Source organism: Camelina sativa, chromosome 16 (assembly GCF_000633955.1).
Source record: "Camelina sativa cultivar DH55 chromosome 16, Cs, whole genome shotgun sequence".
Lineage (NCBI taxonomy): Eukaryota > Viridiplantae > Streptophyta > Magnoliopsida > Brassicales > Brassicaceae > Camelina > Camelina sativa.
In genome coordinates this window covers 7,009,052-7,029,584 of record NC_025700.1, presented here as the reverse complement: position 1 = coordinate 7,029,584, position 20,533 = coordinate 7,009,052, and the positions used below count along the sequence as shown (strand labels likewise).

The 20,533-nt window shown below is 31.3% G+C and overlaps 3 protein-coding genes across 6 annotated transcripts in view; all 3 read right to left on the bottom strand.

Moving 5' to 3' along the window:
• LOC104700691 (double-stranded RNA-binding protein 2) overlaps positions 1–1,503 on the bottom strand; it is a 5,354-nt gene extending 3,851 nt beyond the window's left edge. For 2 of the 4 annotated variants that reach the window (XM_010471787.1, XM_010471785.1), the window contains exons 1-3: positions 978–1,503; positions 366–585; positions 67–246 (exon numbers count right to left, since the gene is read on the bottom strand). In XM_010471787.1, the coding sequence (XP_010470089.1) occupies positions 67–246; positions 366–585; positions 978–1,223 (646 nt within the window). In that variant the 5' untranslated portion in view covers positions 1,224–1,503. The remainder of the gene's footprint in view (positions 1–66; positions 247–365; positions 586–977) is intronic. The other 2 variants (XM_019237910.1, XM_010471786.1) reach the window with 1 other exon arrangement.
• LOC104750057 (protein SAND-like) lies at positions 6,911–10,987 on the bottom strand. Its single transcript, XM_010471783.2, has 14 exons — positions 10,301–10,987; positions 9,946–10,025; positions 9,755–9,826; positions 9,628–9,667; positions 9,296–9,397; positions 9,082–9,203; positions 8,556–8,688; positions 8,380–8,471; positions 8,209–8,290; positions 8,064–8,128; positions 7,680–7,955; positions 7,506–7,597; positions 7,359–7,423; positions 6,911–7,260 (listed from the first exon to the last, which is right to left on the bottom strand). The coding sequence occupies exons 1-14, from the start codon at positions 10,799–10,801 to the stop codon at positions 7,165–7,167; spliced, it is 1,818 nt and encodes a 605-aa protein (XP_010470085.1). The 5' UTR covers positions 10,802–10,987; the 3' UTR covers positions 6,911–7,164.
• On the bottom strand, positions 15,373–16,174 carry LOC104750056. The gene has a single exon (XM_010471782.2). It carries the CDS (start codon positions 16,051–16,053, stop codon positions 15,583–15,585), a length of 471 nt encoding a protein of 156 aa, XP_010470084.1. The 5' UTR covers positions 16,054–16,174; the 3' UTR covers positions 15,373–15,582.

Genomic DNA, 20,533 nt, shown 5'->3' with positions numbered 1-20,533 from the left:
TAGAAGGTTGTTTTGGGCAAATAAAGGGTAAGATTCTCGATGTAGTTGCAGGAGAAGGCTGTGGACTTGTTGGTCTAGGGTTCTGCATAAAGAACCTCTTGGCAAATGGAACTGGGGCAGTTGAGGAGCTTCCCGTGCCAATATTTTCCTTGATTCGATAGTTTATCAAGGCTCTTGCTATAATCACCTGTTCTAGTTCGTCAATGTTCTCAGGCTCAGGGATTGAACTTGAAGTTTCTTTTGCCACTGTTACCAATATGAACATCAGTCGCACCATGTAAGCAGAGTTGCTTTTTCATCAACACTTTCGTTAAAAGTAAAACCATACCAAAACTAAAGAAATCAAATGAGGAAGAAAGACTCACATTGTTTAAGAGAAGACCAAGCAGCCATAGCAGCATTCTTCTCTGCTTGCTTCTTGTTCTTAGCTGGTTCTCCAGTGAATGTGATTCCAGCCAATTCTACAGTGCCAGTAAACACAGGTTGGTGGCCAAGACCAGACCTGAAGGTTGTATATCGCGGTAGAGGAGCTCCAACTCTCTGAGCTATTTCTTGCAACAGGTTCTTGTACACACCAGTCTCATCCTACACGGTCAAGAAGCCAGGAAAAGTATGATCAGTCATGCAACATAACACTCAACAGAACAGAAGGAAGCATGCATCCAAAAATCAAAAGAGTTCATTGTTACTACTCTTTAAAGTCCCTAAATGGGCAAGAACAAGATTCAAACTTTTGGATCCGTAGATCATCAACTAATCTAAAGGAACAGTGAATAAGAACATCACTCTCTCTAATTAGAAAAACCAAGAAACCCAAATCCCTAACTAAGCAAGTCAGAGATCTCAGCACCGACCCTAAATAACCTAAACCACAAGAACTTAAAACCTCATCATGAAACATGCAAATTCAACACACAAAAGCTCAAAAATTCCGAAAATGGTATAAAAAGGCCAATGAGGAGGAGGGGAAAACAAACCAAGATCCTGGCGGCAAGAGAGTGAGAAGGACCACGATTAGAGAGAGCATTGAGAGCAACTTCAGCAGCAGAGTGCTCAGCTTGACGAAGAGTAGAACAGTACTGAGGACTCTCAAAGATCTCGCCATTAAAGTTAACCGTAGCCTTGAATCGCGGCGCGTGGTCAGGACCTTCTCTGATACAAGTATACGAAGGTAGACTAAAGCAGCTCCTCTGAGCCAGCTCCTGTAGCTGGTTCTTATACATTTTTTTTTCTGAAACAAAACCCAAAAAACAAAGATAAAAACTCCAATTTCGGAGAAGATCAATCAAAAGCTTCCTTTTTTTTTTAGGGCTTTTTCCCCATTTCTTCGTCTCTATCTCTTCCAATCATCTAAAATCGTTGGAGGGTTTTGCTCGGTGGGTGATTAAGAAGACGTGAATGAGATTGAAGATGGTGAAATCGGAGGAAATTTAGGGTTTTTGCAGGGAGAGAGAAGAGAGAGAGAGAGAGATGAAGAGGAGGAGGAAGAAGAAGAAGAGAGAGAGAGAGAGTGTGGGGTTTTTGCTTTAATGGAAGAAAAAAAAAAGGAAATTAAATGTGAGAATTTATTATCTGCTTTTATCGCTGCTAGTCAACTGAACGTCAGCCTGCATGGATGTGATCTATATTTTTTTATACTATTTCTTTCCTTTTTTTAATATACAAATTTGTACATATGTATCTTAATTTAACTCAGTATTAATACTCTCATGAATTGATACGGGTTTTAAGAAAGAATAATGTATGTTATTTGATAATAAAAGTAAAATTATTAAGGAATTTAGAGTTAAGATTTTAGACATCGAAGGTTTTTTCTTAAGGTTAATTTTCACACAAATTTTTTTTTGTTAATTCAAATGATTTACATAAACAGGTTTAGTTCTTCTTTTATTAAGTTTTGCTTACTTTTAAATTTATGGAGAAAACGTTAACATAAAAATTATAGAGAGAACGAAACGGCAGAATCTGCGATTACATTCAGTGAAACGGTCGAATTCATAACAACATTCCAAAAATAAAATAAAATAAAATAAAAAATAAGTAAAATAATTCTGGAAACTTTGTGATATTTGAAATTATAAAATATTATATTTTATCCGAAAATGTATCGTAAGTTTCTAACTAACCGTTTTAGATTCAATAGATATTTGAGTTAAGTTTAAATATGATTTTAATTTATGTGAGCTTGTATTAATCATTTGGGGTTCACTAAGAAGTGCTAGACTACCCCCGGTACACACTTGAGTTGAGTCCTATGCTAAGTTGTAACTAGAATTAGAGGTCAACTGAAACAAAAAAAAAAAATTTACATAGGTTATGGTTTTAGTCATATGTAATAAGTTTTTAAATTAAAAATAATAATAATAATAATTTTTAAATTTAATTAAAAAAATACGAAACAGCATAATCTTTAGTAACGTCTGGCAAAACGGTTGAATTCATAACAACACCCACTAAAAAACATTCTTAGCTATCAGATCTTTTTGGTCATCACATGATTCACATCCATGCCAATCTTAATTTCTCTTTCACATTTGAAGGACACTTTCAACTTTTTTGGCATTCAACTATTTATGATTTATGTAGAGATATAAAAAATGCACCACAACATCTAGCAAACCAAGACCTAGCTTTCAATAGCTAAACTCACTATTTGAAACACAGTTACGTTTAAACCAATCCAACCTAGAATCGCTTTTAGTAGGCTATGAGCATGGTTCCATGAGACTTTCAATCTGATGCCGATACGCCTATTGAATGCACCTCTTCGTTTTTCTCACTGCCAATGGAAAGTTGGGTTCATTTTTTTTTATGTTCGATACTTTGTTTATTTGTAAGATCATGATCTTTAACTCATCTTCAAAAAAGAGTCTCCAGTTACATTTGCTCCAACTCATTTCTATTCATCTCCTACATATACTTCTCCATTCTTTCTTTAAAAATGTCTATTTCTATTTTACACTAAAAATTTAGATATCTCTACTTTAATTTAACTTTAAAATAAAATAGGTTATAAGAAAAAAATATATCTCCAAAACAGAGTTATTCAATTTTGAAGAAGGAAAAAAATAGAGAAATAGGTTGGAAATGCTTTATAATCTCCAATCTCTTATTTTTATGTAACTAGGATTTAACAGTGGTACACCAGAGGATAATTTTTTCTTTTATTATTTATGTATATAATTTTTATGATATTATATTATAATTGTTTAAGTTTATGTGATTTTGAATATAGATGATGCAATAATGTATATATTTTAGTGTATTGGTAATAAAAATTTGTGTTATTGAATTTTTAAGGAAGGTAAGGTTTTGTGGTTAACATTCGCGATTAAATTATATTACAAATATCCCATCTAAATTTTAATATTTATTGAAATGATAAAGGGTTAGTTATGAAAATCTTACAAATAAAATGTTAGAAAACAAAATGTACTTCAAAAAGGTTAATATAGATGTGAAATTGTTGCAACAAAAAATACATAATTGTTCTAAAAATCAGATAGTCTTGGTTAGAAAACAAAGCCCATAAAAGATTACAGTTTTAATCTTAAACATTGATTTATTTTAATTTCATAAAATAAATTTAAAAAAAGAAGACTTGCTAAAAATTTAAGCTAACATCATATACTTTTATGTTTCACAAAAATATCATTTGAAATATTTCACATAAATGAAATAAAAGGAGTATGATTTTTCTATTATTGAAGTTTGTAAATATCAATTGATCTAATATCTTCTTCAATAAACAAAAACTAATATATAAAATCAAGAGAAAAAGGTATTCCTTTATTTTTCTTTAATTTTGATTTGGCTTTCATACATTCATTTTATTTTTATGCTTGTGATAAGTTTCAAATTTTGGAGAGACTCTTTGTTGTTAGAGGATTTTTGACATTTTCTAATGTTACCAAGTTCTAACACTATAATATTAGAACAAATGGATGCTCATCAAAGTTAGAATTTTTAAGCATTTAACTGTAATTAAGTTTGGCTGATGTAGAATTAAAATTTTATGATATTCTGAAATTCAACTTTGAGTCATGTTTCAAAGTCTGTGATTTTTGACTACATGATTAGAGTTGGCGAGTTAGTTCTTAAGATCTTTCATGTTCGGATACAAGCTAATGCATTTTCCATCACATTTTTTATCATAAGTGCAAATGATATCTTTGATGCACAATGATTTGTAAAGTTTGCAAAATGATACAATATATTAACCAGCTGACTTTTTTTTACAAGAAAATAAATATCTAGTAATTATATCATAAGCATTTTATGTGCATGTTCAATTGTTAAGATATTAAATGTAGGTAAGCTCAACACTAAATATTTACCCACAGTCATTACATACGCCACAAGTTAATATGGAAAAGCTGTCGAGTTCTTAAAGTTGGATATATTCTTGAAACTTACCTTATTTTAACTTTTTGCACCGCAATAAAAAAACTACGACAATGGTATGTGACACTAAGGGGCTGTTATTGGAGAGGTGATTTCTAAATTCATATGGAATTGTAAATTCTTGAAATCAAAACACATGGATTTTGAAATAACATGTTTTATCCTTGGATTTGAACCTTTCTATTTTACACTTTCAAATCCATTCAAATTCATTTAAAATATACTGTGGATTTTGAAGTCCAAAAACAAATCATTAAATGAATAACATGAGATTTTAACAAGTATTTGTAAATCATAGAACCAATAACATCTAATTTTGATAAGTATTTTAAAATCAATGATTGAATAACACATGATTTTTGTTTGGATTTCCAAATATATTAAAATCATAGAACCAATAACCCCTCTAGGTCATTTAGAAAAGAAGTGAATATCAGGAAAAACAAAAGACAAACGATCACATACCAATTAATAGTGGGTGAAATATTCAAGAATTGAAGAGAAAAAAGTCAATTGAAGAGAAAAAAGTCATATGGGAATAAAAAATAGAAAGGGAAAAAAAATACTTGAAAACAGCTTGAATTTTAAGAAATTAGTGCGTCTTTGATTCTCATATATTAAAAATTAAATGGTCACACATATCTAAAGAATAGTTTAGCTTTTGATGAGTTTTGAAATCATGTCCACACAAGTCAATGGGTGGGAGAGAGGAGGAACAAATGACAAGTCGTGAGATTACCGAAAAGCCTATTTTGGTTTGGAGAGAGATTAGTAAGAAAATGGGCAGTCACGTAATAAACGGTTTGAGTGTTTTGCAGTAGTAAAAGGTGCAATTCATAATCATAGTTAAGCTTAGTGGCCAACATTTACTTTTACATTTGTTTTTGTTTTTTTAATTTTAGTCTCCCGAAGTTGATGAAGTTTGACTGATCCATCACATATATTTTGTACTAACAAGATTTCCTTTTTTCTTATGTTAGTATTTATTATCTATTTTTGTGGCATTACTTGGAAACAAATAAACTTAATTTACAAACATTGAGCTAGGTATTGTTATTTTTTTCTTAGCTACATATTAGTCCATAATGAAGCTTTTTTATATTTTAAAATCTGCAATAACTTGGACAAAGATCGTATAGTATATTGTGACGTACCTAGAAACACAAATTATACAACGGTTAGAGTATGTAAAGTTAAACTATGGTTACACAATTTACACAATGGTTAAACTCCATAATATACACAAATAATAAACTATGCAATTAATGTTTGGATTGTCTTTAAAATTTTTCCTAGTACACGAATGGTTAAGTAACTTGTAATCTAAATATTGAAAGAAAAAAAAAACAGAGGATGATGAATACTCTCCCTTAGTCACAGTTTTGTTACACCAATATTTAATGAGGAATTAAATATGTATTAACTTCGTAATGAATGTGTAACTATATACTTGGTAATTAAGTACATTAACTTCGATGTCATAATATATTATTAGTGAACAGGTGCATTTAAGCAGAGCATTTAATTAGAAGCACTGTATTAAACCCTTGTTCATCCGTAATGTCTAGAGAAGATAAAACAAAATTCAGATTTTGTCTGAAGCGGCATTGCATTAATCTTGGATTCGCTTTAGAGTTAAATACTAAGTCATAAGAGAACTTGTCATACAAATAAAAAAACTTGTCAAATATAGTAATGATCAACCAACTAAAACACTGGATATGTAAATGAGGTTTTTTGTTTGTTTGAGAAAGCATCACTCGGTAAATCGATTTTGGGTTGAAACAACCTTTCTTCGTGTGACTTCGTCACATTCCTACTAGCAGCAATATCTTGCGACAAAAAAAAAAAAATCGATTTCGAGCTGCAACTATATGATCTGAAACACAAAAGAACTTGGCGAATCCTATCAAGAAATGATTCGAAGATAGATGCTATAGACTTTATCTTTTCTATTTTGAAGATATATACATTGGTAAAATCTATAGTAATGTTTGGATTATTCATTTTGTAGGCCGATCGTGCAGCCTGGTCTTTATTTCAGATCTTTTATTATCTTGGTTTTTGAATTTTGGAGTGTTCTACGTTGCGTTTTTAAAATGCTGCAATATTTTCATTTATTTATCTATTAAAAACTATGTAATTTACTGTTTTGCATTGGCATGAACAACAATACAATTTAGTTTTTAAACAAGTTATCATATATGGTATATTTTATCTTCAAAAAGTATAACAAATTTATTTNAAAAAAAAAAAAAAAAAAAAAAAAAAAAAAAATTATTTACGGATCAAACCGTAATATCAGTTGACCATTTAAATCATCACATTGTGCTTAAAATACATATATATTTTCTCACAATTCCCTTAATTACATAATCAAAATCTTTTTACTATATAATGAAGATAGAACCCAGATAAGAGAACGCAGGAGCATCACAGTGAATAATGGATGGGCATTTAAACTGAAAGCACACAACATAACAACCAACTCGTTACTACCAACAACTCTAGTCTACATCCTTCCATCAAAACCTTAAATAATTGCTCACTACATCATCTCAGTTATTGACTATTCAAGCTTAATTAATAACAATAAAGGCAATGAAATAGCTTTCTTTCGAGGGTTTCTGGGTACAATTACATTACTGCCTTATTAAGGTGGGTGGTGCTAGCACAATATATAGGTGGTCATTGGTCAAAATAAAAGAAAGGTCAAAACGTACATATATTTAAGAGTGAATAGTAGTAACTTTATCATCATCACCAAGAGAAAGGGCTAGCTCCTTGCAAGAACACCTCATTCTCCACATCTTTTACCCTTTGGCATACCTGATTGCATACCTTTATCGCCATCGCCTGCCATATGATTTCATTAGTACCATTATCAGAGATCAGTGTTTTTTTTTCCGATTTAAGCTATCTTTAACTTCATGGAAAGTTTTAAAGAATCTCACCTTGTCTGCAAGTGGATCAAATGCCGCATAGAGTTCAAAATCTGGTGTCACCCAACATAGAAGAGCTGCAGTAAAAAGATTGTCAGTTCGCAGCAAAAAAAAGGATTTTCATATCTTTGGTAAACATCTGTGCGAATTCGAACTTACTGTAATTTTCATCTCTTCTATATTGAGTCTTGTGGGGTCCAAATCCTTTATCATGCATTGAAGCGTAAAGTTTCTGGTATGCCCGATATAGACTGCAACATAACATAACTACATCAGTACATTTCCATTCCAAATACTAATCATTTGGCTTCCCATAAAGATTCGTGACTTTACCTTTTTTGTTGTCTGTGACTAGTTACTGGAGGTGAGAATTCAGAGGAAATGTACTGATCTAAGTATATACTACGGTACATGAAATGCCAAATTCCAAAGGGACCTCCGGTTCCCACAGATATGTCGGGACCAGTTGTATCTTGTCCCTGATCGGTAGTAGATGATCGACGCCTGCGGTCTATTGGTAAATCTTCTACACGCATTCCACCTTCCGCAATTGATCTTTGAACCATACTTAGAATATCTGACTTGAGAAGAACAGCCTCAAGGCGAACCCTAACCATGCACAATTAATTCGTAGTTAATAACATGTTTATTAACGGTACTCGACATTTTATCATGTAAAAGAACACAACTATCTTCAAGCATGAAAGCTATTTTTACCGGCAATCTTTGAGATGATGGAAGGCATCTGAACGTGTGGTAAGCAATATTACATATGTATCATCCTGCATTACCGAGTAAATTAATATTTTCACATTGTACACTGTAGATAGTCTAAGAAGCTCTTTACAAGTATTTGACTCACATCAAAGAAGTGGACATAGGCATGCAAAAAAGCTTGAGCGTTGTATCTTGGTAGGCAGATTGGTGAGAAAGATTCTGATGTCCTGCTAGCAGGGAGGAAGCAGTAAGAACAAGCTATAAAAACATATGTATGGTTCACTGTGGGTACATGAACAAAACATTTAGCACTTGCCTGAATGATTCTGATGACATGACAAAATTTGAGAGTAGAAGCAAGTCATCGGGATGGAGAGACGCTTTCTGTGCACCAGCAAGACTGACAACCTGCAAGTAAAACATACATACAGTCATTAACTATGATAGATATCCAGGCTAAAAACTTTGATCTTTTGAATACGGGGGTTTTACCTTGTGTCTGCACATTAGTAGTGAGTATAAGACACCAGAGGCGCAAACCTCTTGCAATATGGCCCCCGTAGCTTGCCTTAACGCGTATTTAAGGGGAAGACAAGTATAGGCATGAAGAAATGTAGCTGGGTTCCTAAAAATGGGAAAATCATCTCGAAGATTATTAGAACTTTACATGAAACTCAGAGGTAGACAAAAAGAGAAAAGATGTAATGTACGTAACAACAGTTTTACATCTGTGGGAAGGACAGTAAACAGAGTCCAACAGCTATTACGTAGATATTGTATTATATACTTTGATAATAACTGGAGATCTTCGTCTTCCACAAATCATCTCTTATTATTTATGTTAAAAATATGTCTCTTCAATTATATTGTAGGTTTCTAACAGATAAAACTGATCCATGAAATAATATGACATTTTTTTCTGGAGATCAGTAGCCTCAATCTCCAAATTAATATTCAGAAACAAAATAACATGAAATAAAAGACAGCAGATTTAAAGAGTTGCAAATTAGAGACAAACCAGCTAAAAGAATGGACAAGAGATGAGAAGACAGCATCTGTCCCTCCAAGCAAGGGTGTCATGTCGAACTTTGAATTCTTCTCGAAACATCTGTCTATTGACTTTGTTAAAATTAGTATCAACTGCATCACCAATGTTGCATTTTGGTTATTTAAACCGCACACTCAAACATGACAAAGTTCAAAAGAAAGGATACACAGCAGTCTACTGTTACCTGACCATATAGAAGATCCAACTGCCCCCTTAAATATTCATACGTTTCATCTGTACAGCTTATGCAGACCAGGTATATTGGCCCCTTCACCAGAAAGACAACCTGAATTTTCACCAGGACATCTCATTTTAAAGATGTTTGTAATCTCCTTATCAACAGTGATCTTTAATGATAAATTAGACATGACATTAGTAAATATCTCCAATGACAGTGTAAACGAACAAAACACTTCTCTAGCTGAAAATTTAATGCACCAGTGTATCTAGTGGTAGGCACTATTATAAGCACCACTGCCAAGCTATATAATTGATAGTAAAGGGAAATTTTAATACCTGGTGTTTTCCTGCCTTGACTAAATTGACACGGTCACCACTAAAAAAAACAATGGGTTAGGCATCAAACATGACAAAAATAACCATAAAAGAAACGAGCAACAGACAAAGCTTATGCATATTTTACCCATTCTCCACAAAAGAAATAATAGCTTGAAGAGTAGCTGAAAATCCAGCGAGCTTATGTTCATCTCCATATCTAAAAGATACGATTATTAAAACAGGAAACGCAACAAGAGGAAGTCAGCTAAAACGATAAAAACCGCAATAATACAGCCATTCACTATCTGGTGATTCAATATGAAGAAATGGCTAAACCTGGAATATATCGGTTTGCCCGAGTTACTCAATATGAAGAAATGCTTCTTCCTCTTTCTCCATGAAATAGATGCATCATCCTGCGTTTTTCATATTAAAAGTGTGTTCTCAGAAGTTCCATCTACCGCTGATGAGAAGATAATCACTATTGATCAGTTCACACGTATCACTCACTACACATTTTCCACAGTTTTGACATTGATCAGTTCATGTCAGTGTTATCAGAGCGTTAATACCAATTCAACCACATTCCTAGAACTTACACCCAATCTACTAATTCATCCTTGTTCTCTCCTCTAATGCAAGAAGCTTCATGAATCTGGTACTAAAAAGTAAGGAGCTAAATGAAACTGACCTCATCAACATGGCGTTTTCCAGGCAACCAAGCGGCTTCATGCTGCGAAGCGGTGTCAGCATCCACATTAGTTTCCCGAATCTCACCTTCGCTAGCATCATCAGCTTTATAAGTAGAGGTAGCTCCACCGCTACTCCCTCTCTCCCCATCGTAACCGCTACTAGTCGGACTCGGCGGCTCTTCCCCAGCCTCCATTTCCACAGGATTCTCCGCCTCTATTTCCTCTCCTCCGCTAGCTCCCGCCACAGCTTCATGCAATAAACCACCATTGCTAACTCCGCCTTCGTTCCCGTCGTTGTCGTCATCATCATCGCCGCCGCTGTAATCGGTGCGATTGGTAACATCAGAGACTTCGCTAGGTTGAGAGAGATTCATTGACTCCAATTGACTTTGAACACGCTCCGAATTCGTCTCTGGATCGGTACTAGGGTTTGGATCGGCGAATTCGGTGCCTGATGATGATGATGATGAAGGTGAAGAGCTAGAACCCGAAGTCGCCATTGCAGGAAATCGTGTAGAGTTATTTTAGGGATTTTTCCAAGAGAGAGGAGAGGATTTTGATGGTCGCCTCCTCTAATGGCAAGTCGTGTTCATTTGCTTCTCTGCAAATTCACTTTGTTCACCACTCGCATTGAGGAGGAGGATGATTCACCAACGGATCCGATCCAAGTTTCAGTTGGATAGTTCGACCCGCTTTGTGACCCGTCTTGTTGAGCTTTTTCGCGAGAGGATATAATCGAAGAGAGAGAGGGGCTCGGATCTCACTACTTAGTATGGGCCTTGGGCCTATTTTCTGCCCAATAGTGGAAGCCGATGGAGACCATAAAGCAATTTTATTGGAAATTCTGAAATAACGTCGAACTTGTTTTATGTTTCCATAACTTAAAAGTGAAAATGATTTAACGGAAAAAATGATTTATAATGTAATTCAAAATAGTTATAATACTTTTTTGTTCAACAATCTATAAATTTACTCTCTTTTCTGTTCGAAAATTTTATAACCTTTATGGTTGTCTTTGGACTGACCCAAAAATATGATATAACCGGTGATTTTACTCAATCTTTGTTTGGTACTCTAATCTTTTACCGTATTAAATTATACTCGACAATAATATTAATACAAAACAATATTTTATATATATATATATATGTGATTTTAAGAGTCGAGGGAGAAAACACACTATAGTCCGAACGCCAGATTGATGTTTTTGCATGTGTTTGAATTCAATCTATTGGAAAAGTTGATGAAGAAGAGGTTGGAAAGAATAACAAAACAATGGTTTATGTGACTTGTTACAAGAGCAATATATATATATATGATCATATATTGTGAGTAAAATAAATGTTGACACTGTGGTTCTTGTTAACGCTCAAGTTGTCCAACTACGATCAAATTAAACTCCAAATCTGATCCCTCGTCGGTTTATTAATAAAGTCGTGCAGATGAACGAACTTCACATTCTCCATGTCAAACTTTTTAATTCCTTTTATTGTTTGGGCCTTAAAAAAACTCAACATTGACTTTCATTTTCTCAACTATTTTGCTTCCATTTGACCAAATGCATTTTTATTTTGTTTTCGCCAACTACCAAAAGCGTTTGTATCTCTCTTAATTGTTTCTATAGTCAGTATTTTGGACATGTGAGGGATGCATAATTAGCTAAAATAAAACTAATAATATTATAACCAAACACGTGAAAGAGACGTACCTAAAAATGTCTTAACACTTTAACAGCCGATGAAATTCTACTGTTTAAAAAAAACAAAGCAAAAAAATAAATTCAAATTTGACCATTTTGTTAATTTGGAATTTTGGATTGTACCGATAATATACCAGTTTATATTCGATTCGTCGCTTTGGTAAAAGCTAAAAAAACTAGGAGGAGGAAAAAGACAAAGATAGTACAAAAACGACAAGACCAACGCACATAAAACGCCGAACGACTCGACTTGTGTGTTCAGTCATCACTTACGTTGGGAAATACTATTAAGGATTACGGCATCGCATCTGTGTGGGGCTTGCACTTGAGAGGTACGTTTACCTGAATATTACCGCTTTGCCACTGCCTTGGTTACGTTTAGAAATTGACATTGTCCATCACCAAACTAAATGTGGCCACGAGCTTTTGTTTTTCATATACGCAAACATTTTTAACCGTTTGTGCACATTATACGACGTGTTTTTGTATTATATCTTCAAATCAAAAAGAATAAAAAAAAAGAAAAAAAAAAACAAAAAATGAACGTGTTCTGTATACTGGATAAATGGATATGAGATGATTTTTTTATTTATTTTCTTTTTAAAAAGGGTTGAAATCCATTGTTAAAAGATATAAAAATCCTCTTGGTTTTGTTTTTTAGAGGTAAAAATTCATTTATTAGGTAATTCACTTATATTACGATATGATACAGTATGTGATCAGCTGTATTAACTTGTGATGGTTTAAGATTTGCCTTTCCACGTATATTTGTCAGTATCATATTAACAAACATATGAATTCTTTTACAATTTTTTGGGAATTTTAGTAGAACGCGTGATCGTGTATGTTTTTTGATATGCATGGCCTACTTTTAACAAAAGACATTATTATTTCTACGTAGTTACTTATCTCACTTTCTTTAATTTAATGATGTTTTTTCTAGAGAAACTAGTTGTGTTAATCCTATATACTCTATGTAGTTTAATTATGCCAAAGACTAACAAGTAAACAATCTATTTGTCTAAAGAGTTATTGATATAATTTCCCAATCAAGCTGAGTTATAATCTGTAAATATTTTATAAGTATCTCATAATGAAGATGAATCAAATCCGGGTCCAGGCAAATCAATAACAACTTATATATACATTAAAACCTCTATAAATTATTAAGATTGGGACCATGATATATTAGTTTATTAATTGGTTGGGACCATGATATTTTATTAATTTATAGAGATTTTAAAATATCAATAAATTAATAAAATTTTAGTTTAGGAAGAGTTTTTTTGTTCTCATAGTTTTGAAAATTTTAATTTAAAAAAAAAATAAAAAAGATTAAATATGAACTCTAACAATAAAAAATTGTTTTATTAATATAGTCTTTCTACTATTTTTGATGTAATTTGAGAAGACAATACTATAAGTTTCGATGCAATAATAAATACTAGAATTCAGCTCCAAGAATAGACAAACAACATTAGAGTTATATCTCACTAAATTTTCTCAGATATTTATATAGAAATTCTAAAAAAAATTATTGTTTTATTATTTTATCAAATTATGTCATTTTTTACACCGGTCTAACTTTGAACTGAAAAAGTTTATAAATTAAAAAAAGAATTAATTTAAAGAATATTAATTTAGAGAGGTTTTACTCTACTCTTAATACATAACCTAACAATTTATATATGAGAACAATATCATATCATCCCATGCATGTATCATGCGGTTGTCGTCACTCTTCTTTAAACTTTTCAAAACTTTAACTAGTTAGAGCGTACGTAAACCATTCTACGGTAGGCATCACATCGGTATTCCAAAGTGATTTTGTCATCGCTCGTGATGTAGTCATCTTCCGAAAATGTCGAAGAAGCTTGCGAGTTATTAAAATTCTTCTGTATATGAACAATTTTAATTCCAAAATTAGTAAATGATCCATTTAATTTTTTTTTTTTGATATAGAGCTAAAATATCTGAACATATATATAATTTTCATTGAAAGTTTCAAATCATTATTATTTATTTATTTTGTTCAAAGTTTCAAATCATTATATAAGAATCCATTATCGGTATATTTACTACTTTACTAGATTGTGTCACAAATTAATCATTTTAATTTTTCCTTATATTTACTTGTATAGTACCCTGCCATGTGCCATGTGTTAAATGAATGTTGGTAACTTGCACAAGATCAATCAAAACTTTAATAGAACAAGTGTTACAAGTTAAAACGTATAACATGGATTTTGTATTCCTTTTCGTTTATATTATAAGAATAAAACCCTTTAACCAAAAAAAAGAAATATTATAAGAATATGAATATCGTAAGAACAATTTTAATATATATTACATATACGTAAATATTTCTTTCAAATGAACTCAAAAATTTTAAAAGTTTTAATCGAAATTCATTTCTTAACTTTAAACCTCAAATAAATAGCCGAAATGTTTTTCATTTGCATTTGTACTTTACAAAATGTAATGAAATATAAAGGGATTTTTTGGTAAAAAAATAATATCATTGTAAAATGTAAAATTTGTGTTTTCTATTTGACATACTATTTTAATTAGTTAAAATAAAAGCAAATAACTTAGACTGTAGCAAATACTTTTTATTGGGGGTAAATATATATAGTTATTTTAAATTACAAGATCTAGGTTTTTAATATAAATAAGAACATCTACCTAATGGAGTAATTGTTACGTCAATGAAACGTTAAAGTTATAGTAATATGTGTAACCAATTAGTTAGTTATCCAGATCGATCTTATCCAAACAAGTGATCTATCCACATAAAACGCCTAACATTATGTTGTGCGTACTCGATCCAAGACATTTATCGAATATTATTATCGTCTGGTCTACTTCATTTACTCGTAAATATAATAAAACTTTAAGGGATTAGTTTTTTCCACCTAACATAATTATACACGAAAAAAAAGTTAAAGAAAAACATTTCATTACTCATAAGGTATTAATTAAGGTGGTAGTAATATAGTATATGGTAATCTTATACACACACGAATTCTTATATTGATTTACCAGAATGAACCAACCAGATTTGTGTTTATACTATATACACAATTACGAATAATTGGATTAGCTGATAAGAAATAAAAGAGAGAGGAAACATATGCCGACGTAGAATTGTATGATTAAAAAGACAACGCACCATGTCTCCATCTGTCATATAATCCCAAATCCATAGCCACATGATTAACTAATAATTATATTAATCCTTCGTTAACCCACTCAAATAAATAATAACAATCATAGTCATTGTAAATTACCTCTCGTTGACGATAATATTGTTCTTCATCATAAATAAACCAAGGGGGAGAGAAGAATCTAATTAACGACTATAAAAATAAAAATAAGTTGACGAAGAAGTAAAAAAGTTATATAAGAAATACCAAGTCAAATTTCATATTTGTTGTCTCAAAATTTCAATTACAATCTTAAGTAAATAAATTTAAAAAAAAAACGAAAAATAAATCCAAACATCTCTTACAAATTTTGCGAATTTAGTCCCTCATGTTTTCTATATGTAACCCAACCCCTCAATTTTTAAAAAGATAAAATTTAATCTTCGATCCCTCTAATTTTGAAAATAGTATTTCGCACCCTACTCAGATCTCTTCCTTTCAAAGTCCTCCCAGCACCTTCATGAACCGAGAATGAAGCCATCCTCCGGTTCGCTAGCAATTCATGCGGCGGAACACGCCGTGCACCTCCGTCCACTTCTTCTTCTTCTTCTTCCTCATTCGTAACGTGACTCTGTCTTTGACTCTCTTCCCCAAGAATCTTAGACCAGTCCGGTACGTTGACCGGTAACGAAGACGCAGCTGTACCAGAAACCGAATCTTTCCGGTTAGTTCTGTTTCGACCGGAGGTGATTGTAAGATCACTGAAGCTGAAGCTGGGAGCTGAATCAGAACCGGTGTTGTAAAGATCCCATTCGTCTAGCTCGAAGTCGGAAGCTCCGGTGACGTGTTGGTCGGTGGTGAAGAAACGGTGGCTTGGCCGTTGATAGTAGCACTTGCTCGTCGCCATTTCAAGAAACAGAAGAAGAAATGAATAAAAACTTTTTTTTTTTTTTTGGGTTTAGTTAAAAATTTTTAAGATTCTTTCTCTTTAGGCTTTTGGTTGCTTTATATATAAAATACAGAACTGGGCTTGGTGTTAAAGGTCAATGGATAGACTTAAACCTCCTGGTCCTCCTCTGTGTTAATTTTTCTTGATGGACTCACAGGTTTCTACGAAATTACTGATATGCCCTTGGAACTTTCGTGGAAGTTTAAAACATTTTTGTTCAGTGCAGTTTTTGTCCAAACGAAACGATGACTGTCAAAGTCATCAACGAAAACCTATAATTTATATTTTATTTTTAACTTAGGTTATTCGACTTTTGTTTACTTTGTAATAATACCGTGAATATTTGAATCATGTGTTAATTCTAATTGTATAATAGAAAGGAGTTTATTAACGTTTTCTTCGAAATGTCCTAGGGACGATAGATTAGAGGTTTGCTACATTTCCAACAAAAAGATGTTATCGTTTCATCATCCAATATTGGATACTCTATATAAGAATTAATACCTAGTATATGATGATCTTCCTTAATATTGATCAGGTTAATAAGTTTTAAATTATTTCCTTTCAGATCAAATATATATACCGAAGTCCTTGGAGACTTATTAAAATCATATCAAACAATACTTTTTAGCAAATTAACATGACTTCAAACAATATTTTTAGGCAAATTAACATGAGTTCATGTATCTTCCCATTTAAATATTTAAGATTTGTAATTATAAATTTTAGATAATGTACGGATTTTTCTTGTTTAACCTATACTAATAATAATAATAATATAATAATAATAGTTAGTTTCTTTATATCTTTCTTAATTTTATAGCTTTATGACTCGAATGGTTACAAATGTTGGAGTGTATAAATCAGTTTGTAATTTAAGCTTTTTTATTTATAATTTATAAATTATAAAGCATAATAATAGTGCATATTGAAAAACATATTAAAAAACTAACGCCATATCATATAAATTAGATTTTACAACAATAACGACAACTTTCTGTAATACTAATCAATTATTTAAATCATCTTAAAGAATTTCATAGTCTAAATGAGTTTAGGGTTCTCATTTCTCAGTTAGTTTTTTTTTGTTCACATTATAATTTGTATAGAGCTTTCCATCGAAATGAAATCATAAAACATTCACACCACACAATATAATAAAATAAAAAAGTATTTAAAATTGCTTGGAGGGAGGGATTGAGAAAACAAGAATATTTTTACGCGTGTTGGGCACTTGACCATGAAACTAATTCACGAATACACATCACTAATCCGTAAAGTAAACATGGATGAAACTGTAATTTCGTCACAGTAGAAAATCCATAGACAGGACAATGTATTGTACGATAAGATGGGTTGTGTTTTCTGGTTCATTTATCCCAAACCTGACAAAATAGACAAAACAAGACAATTCTAAAAGCGGTCCAAAAAGTCACGTGGCGATACCATCATCGTGATCCACGTGGAGAGATGAGCTTTCGTGTACGACTCGTGGCGTGTGACCACGTGATTGCTCCAACCTAATTGGTAGAGACGACGTCGTTATCAGGCATTGCGAATTACAAAAGTCTTTCTCATTCTTCGATAACTCATAACTCGTTACGAAAGACAAAATAATTCGTCGGGGTAACGGCAAGGGTGTGCGTAGTAGCTCTCTACGTGAAGAAACAAGAGAGCACATGTTAATCAAATGCGTGTATTAATGCTTCTGACTATTGCAATAGGCCCAACTCGTTTGAGTACTAGCCCGTTTAGTATAGCATTTTCAAAATTTCTTTTTTTTTAGCAACACTCATAAATGATCTATAGAAATCTTAAATCAATAGGGAGACATGTCAATTCGAAGAAATAATTTGCATCATCTAAGTTAAATGATTGTTGGAGAGCTCATTTTCGTAACGCCTTTTACCAGTATTAGAAACTATTTATAATATATAGTGAACATAATATAGGCACAACAAGTTAAGTTACTTTACTTCATGGCTCTAATTGATTATGAATTACTTTAGAATTTATTGTAATATGAAAATAATTTAAGAGCGGCAATGAAAAAGACATCTACACTGATTTACTCCTTGAACTGATTCATTCGATCTTGTGCAAATAGCGCCCGCCTTCTTATACTTCTTTATACACATATTTACACACTCACTGGTTACACAATTCTGGAACGGATAGGTCTTGTGACACTGACGTTTTCTTCCTTGGCTCACGTCTCCCACCACTCCTACAAAAACAACAAAATTGTTTCAAACGTTATATCTTAATTTCAGTATCTTAAGAGGATATATATTTCCAAAAGTTTTGTTTTGTATCCATAAAAAGATCTGTGTTGAAAAAGTATTGTAGGGACGATATATAAGTTATTAGTTATGTGCAGAATATGTTTTTTTTATTATAAAAAAATTATATAAATTTTCATCGAAAACTACATGACATCAAAATTTATGAAATATCTATCTTGAAATAGTTGTCAACCATATTACAAAAAGAGAACAATTATTGAAGAAAAAGAAATAATAATTCTCAATAATTATTGTTGTGAAATCAGTTCATGTCACAATAATTCTCAATAATATGATAAGACCATATAACTTTATAAAGCAGGAAATTTCAAAAGAAAATATTTAGGTATCAGTGTGGTATATAGGTCTAGTAGCCATGGTATGAATTTGGCCTAGAAGGAGCCAAACCTTATATTATGGAATTATATTTTGAACAGAAGAAGGTTTGACACATATATTCATAGAGCATATATCATAAGCGAATTGGTATTTTAAAGAATAATGTTAAGTAAAACTCTTTTGTCTGTCAACTGGATTATGACAAATTATTTTTTTCTCAAACAATTATTATATATAATATATTAATTTTTTCTTCTAAATGTAAGTATAAACCTATCACAAGAATGGTGAAGATAATCAGAATGGTGAATGAGAGTTGACTGTGTTTGCTCATCCTAAATGATAAAAATGATTTTTTTTTGTTTTTTTGAAATTATAAAACAAAAACGAAGTAAGTTATATTTATATAAGTTAGATGTCTTTAAATACTTTTAAAAAATCTAATTTACACCCACCTTAAAATCCGAGTCAAAAGGATCTAGTTTAGTTACCATGTTCGACAAAGAGGGTGCCCATCTTCAAGCATGATTTGAGGCTAGATTCTACTGAAGTTTTATCTTACAAACAAATGTTTTAAACACACAGTTTCTACAAAGGTTGTAAAATGTTTATTTTTTCTTTGAGTATAATTTAACATTAAATTAAAAAAAAGATCTAGTTTGACCCAAATTCGAGATTATTTTACTTATTTTAAATAATTACTCCCTATGATTTTTTTGTTGTCATTATAAAGTAAAAATTTTGTTTTCCAATACTTGTCATTTTAAGTTTTCAATGCATATGTTTGGTAAAAATATCAATTTTATCCCAACTATTTTAATGCGTTAACCAATAAAAATTTAGAAAATATATTAAAGAAAGGGTATAATAGAGCATTGATCTATTTTCCTAATTTGTGTGCAAAATTCTAAAACGATAAGTAAATAAAACCAGAGGGAGAATATTATTAAGAGTTTTTGGCTAAAAACACAAAGATTAAGAAACAATAAATGTTTTATTATTAACAAAATTCAACCAAAGCATGTATAATTTATATAGTCAAAAAATATTATGTTCATATTGAAAAGTCTAAAAGATTTATTATTACAATGATATATATGACATACAATGATTATTATACTTGGTTAACATTATTATATTTTTAAAAATTGTAAATAATTTTTTCATCTAGTTTAAATTTAAGGTATAATTTTTAACATTTGTTTTTAGAAAATATTGATATGATGTTTGTTATTTTTTATAATTTGATTAGTTATACCATTTAAATGATGTGTGAGTTTCTTAAAATCCATAAACATTGATGTGGAACAAAGTAATTATTATTGGTTGAAAAATATGAGTTGTAGTAAATGAAATGTTTATATTAGATGATGATTTAATGATGTGTCACTCTTAAAACACTCCAAAACTGAGGTGTTATTGCTGCAGAAACTCTTAAAAGTTTTATTGTATCGCTTTTTCGGCAGGTGCTTATAATTTTAAAAAATCATCATCTAATATAAACATGTTGTTTACGACAACTTAAAAGTTTTATTGTATTGATTTTTCTGCAGGTACCTTTCATCCCGACTTTAAAAATTTTCTAATTTTTTTTATTTATTATCCTAATTTCTTGAAATTCCAAATATTAAGCTAATAAGTAAATCAATTTTCTCTGTCAACTTATCATTCCTCAACCAATAATCACATTTTTTATATAAATTTGGTAATTAATATTTCTATTTTATGTGATTAAAATCATTTTGGTCTGTGATTTTTTTTAATTTTTCAGACATGATATTAGTTAAATGTTAACAAAATTTTGATGTCATATA

Bases quoted from the DNA above. Each gene is read 5' to 3' on its own strand.
- LOC104750057 (XM_010471783.2), bottom strand. From the start codon at position 10,801: ATGGCGACTTCGGGTTCTAGCTCTTCACCTTCATCATCATCATCATCA. The intron at 9,204-9,295 runs GTAACAGTAGAC...TTGGTGATGCAG, and splicing joins TGGATCTTCTATATGGTCAG to TTGATACTAATTTTAACAAA. The intron at 7,424-7,505 runs GTAAGTTCGAAT...TTTTTACTGCAG, and splicing joins TAGAAGAGATGAAAATTACA to CTCTTCTATGTTGGGTGACA.
- LOC104750056 (XM_010471782.2), bottom strand. From the start codon at position 16,053: ATGGCGACGAGCAAGTGCTACTATCAACGGCCAAGCCACCGTTTCTTC.